This window comes from Centruroides sculpturatus, unplaced genomic scaffold, assembly GCF_000671375.1.
Source record: "Centruroides sculpturatus isolate CEXI.00-Female unplaced genomic scaffold, Cexi_2.0 scaffold928, whole genome shotgun sequence".
NCBI classification, from domain to species: domain Eukaryota; kingdom Metazoa; phylum Arthropoda; class Arachnida; order Scorpiones; family Buthidae; genus Centruroides; species Centruroides sculpturatus.
Window position 1 is genome coordinate 271,357 of NW_019385137.1, and position 3,218 is coordinate 274,574.

At 29.9% G+C, this 3,218-nt stretch overlaps 1 protein-coding gene across 1 annotated transcript in view; it reads right to left on the reverse strand.

The window, feature by feature from the left end:
• LOC111635295 (X-linked retinitis pigmentosa GTPase regulator-like) overlaps window positions 1-3,218 on the reverse strand; it is a 72,209-nt gene that overhangs the window by 61,583 nt on the left and 7,408 nt on the right. The window contains exon 2 of the mRNA XM_023380224.1: window positions 2,595-2,804. Within this exon, the coding sequence (XP_023235992.1) occupies window positions 2,595-2,804 (210 nt within the window). The remainder of the gene's footprint in view (window positions 1-2,594; window positions 2,805-3,218) is intronic.

The window sequence follows — 3,218 nt, forward strand, 5'->3', positions numbered from 1 at the left end:
ATACCCCGAACTTACGCGATAGGTGGGACCGAGCGATAACCGCGTAAGTCGAATTCACGTAAGTCGGGGTATAATTTCTCAATTTGTGTAAACTCCAAGTTGGATGTATATAAGCTAATAAATGTTCCCGTTAATCTTATCTCGTCTTTTGATTCGTTCACGGTTACAAGAATTCACCACATAGAGTCTCTCAAGTCCCCATAGATATAACAAACACAGAAATAAATAACACAAAATAAATTGTAGCTATGCATCAATTCTGCTCAACACGTCCAAACATGTAAGCTGAACAATAGTGTGGGGAGAGTGAGTAATCAAGAGTTGCGTGGAGCTCAAACAAAAGACGAATCGACAAGATTTGAAAATCGCATAACTCCAGATTCGCGTAAGTCGGGGTAGCATAAGTCGAGGTATTACTGTGTAATAATATTTACCAGTATATATATAAGTTTTCTTGTAAAAGTTTTTTCTAATTGTTCTAAAATATTCTGATTATTTATGTTAGAATATTTACACATACACATCTAATATGCTAATAAGTTCTAATACAAATATAAATGTCTACAATTGAAATTGATTAAAAAGTAATATTAAACAAACATTTTTATAACAAATAGGTAATAAGGTATATAACATGCATTCCTAATATTCAAAGTGTCCACCAAGTGCTTTGATACTGATCTTCATCTTTGATCTCCACTCTTTATGGCAGTATGGATATTTTCCATAAGATAGTCCACCATTCTCGAAGAAGAGATTTCTTGACAGCCTCAACATTTGTGTTTTAGTCCAAACCTTTAACTCAAACATTGACCATAGAGTAATCTAATGGTTTTAGGTCAGGTGATATGGCAGGCCATTCTTTCTTCAAAATGACATCTGGAACTTTTTCTTTTAACCAATCCAGTTGGTTTTGGTACTGTTGGCCAGAGCTGAGTCATGCTGAAAAATGCAAGTTTGATTTTTGAAGAGTTCTATTCAATGGTTCTACCACTACCACTGCTTGGAGAATCTCTGTCTTTAGTTCATGGTAATCACTTCAACTCTTGTTGACATAAAACAAAGTTCTGCTTTTACTTGCCCAGATTCTAGCCCACACCATCACACTTCCTGGATGATAAGCCCTTAGAGACTTCCAGATAAGCAGGGGAATATCTTTCACTGACTTGAGGTAAACATGATCATCTTGCATGTTAAATTAGCAGTATGAAATTTTCATCTGTAAAGAGAATATTTTTTACATCATCTCCATACCTCTGAAAAAGGCAGTCATAGTGAACCACTTTTCTTCTTTTGAGAATGCATCCACATGTGGTAGGTACCACACTTTAAAAATTTAAACTTGTAGTCCTTTTTCAGTGCCAGAAGAATGGTTTATCTTGAAATGTTCATCTGTAAGGCCAATTTCTTTGACATTGGCAAGGATTTCTTCTTATTCAGTTCTTCAGTCTTAAGTATTCCCAAAGTCCTTTTATCCCTTAGAAAATCACTTCTTGATCAGTTCTCAATACTGTTAGTTTCCTTGGTGTAACATACTATGGAGAGATAAGTTTAGTTTGTAACATTCCCACACTTAAGCAGACGGCAAATTTCAGATTTCTTAATTCCTTTAAAGAAAAAACAAGCTGCAGAATTTCTCATCTTCTTTTTAGTTCCTTCATGACTTGACTAACAGAACAAAAACTGCAACTTATCTAACTAAGAACTCAAGAAATATTCGAACTGTAAGTGTAAAGAACATGCAGAAAATTTAAATGCAAAAACATCTCTATCTTATAGGGGGGTCGACTGTACTTATGTTCCACTTACCTTTGGGGGGAATTGTATAAATGCATTTTTGCTATTTATACAATTTCCACTTTCATGCACTTTTGTTATTTATATAAAGAAAAATTACCATGCAAAAGCATTTCTGCTCTTTATACAAAGAAAAATTATCATTGTCATTAGAACTACACAATAATCATTACATCAATTTGATTTCATTTAGATGTAATTATTTCTGTACACTATTTTAGTTTTGTTCAAAATATAATTGTGTACTATCAAAAAAAAAAATGAATAAACTCTAGTTTCATTAAAATAAAATAAATCTTTAAAAAATATAGGCCACTACTTTTATGAAAACATAAAGAATTGTAAGCTTTTTTTCTTACATAAAAGAAAGGCATCTCTTTAAAATGTTTGAAAAACACTGTCCTAGTATAATATATCATCAATTGCCATATTTAAATTTTAAAACTATTATATTAGTAAAGAAAAATTGACTATAAGTCAATGTTATGTAATATTCTTAATCATCCAATATTGATAAAATTTTTTTGAAATATTTTAATTATTCTCTAACTCCTCACAATGAATCTTTACACACGCAGTTTGAGGATACAAATTAGTCTAAAAATGAAAACAGAAAAACAAAACAGATTAATCTGCATATTCTGCTATGATACTCTTTCATATTCTTCAAAGTATTTGCATTGTGTTTCATGTTACTATATATTAATTAATTCTAATGATTATAATAATATATGTGATTAAGTGTTTAATTTTAAATACAATTAATTTTTAATACATTTTTAAAAAATCTGTAATACAGATTAGATGCAAAACATATGTATTATATTCTAATGAATATAGTAATGTATGGTATACAAATTTAATAATTATATATAAATTACCTGTAATTAATGCAGTGTGTTCATCTCCACAAGCAACTTGTAGAACTAAATCTTCACGTATCCAAAACTTACCAGGTTGATTATCTGCAAAATTACTTTTCCCAAAACAAAATACTGCACCAGTATCTGAAATATATTATAAATGCTGTTAAATAATAATTTAAATAAAATTTCATAATAAAAATCATTGTGTTATGAAGGAAAAAACTTTTTTCCTCTCAAAGTTAAAAACATAAGTTTATTAAATTTTTTGAGATAATCTAATAAATCCAAGATTTTAACTTTTATAAGAAACTTTTTCCCTGTGTATATATATATATCTAATAAATCCAAGATTTTAACTTTTATAAGAAACTTTTTCCCTGTGTATATATATATTACTGTATATATATATATATATATTATACCCCAACTTACGTGAAATTATACCCCAACTTACGTGAATTCACTTACGTGAAATTATACCCCAACTTACATGAATTCAACTTACGCGGTTATCGCTCGGTCCCACCTATCGCGTAAGTTCGGGGTATTACTGTA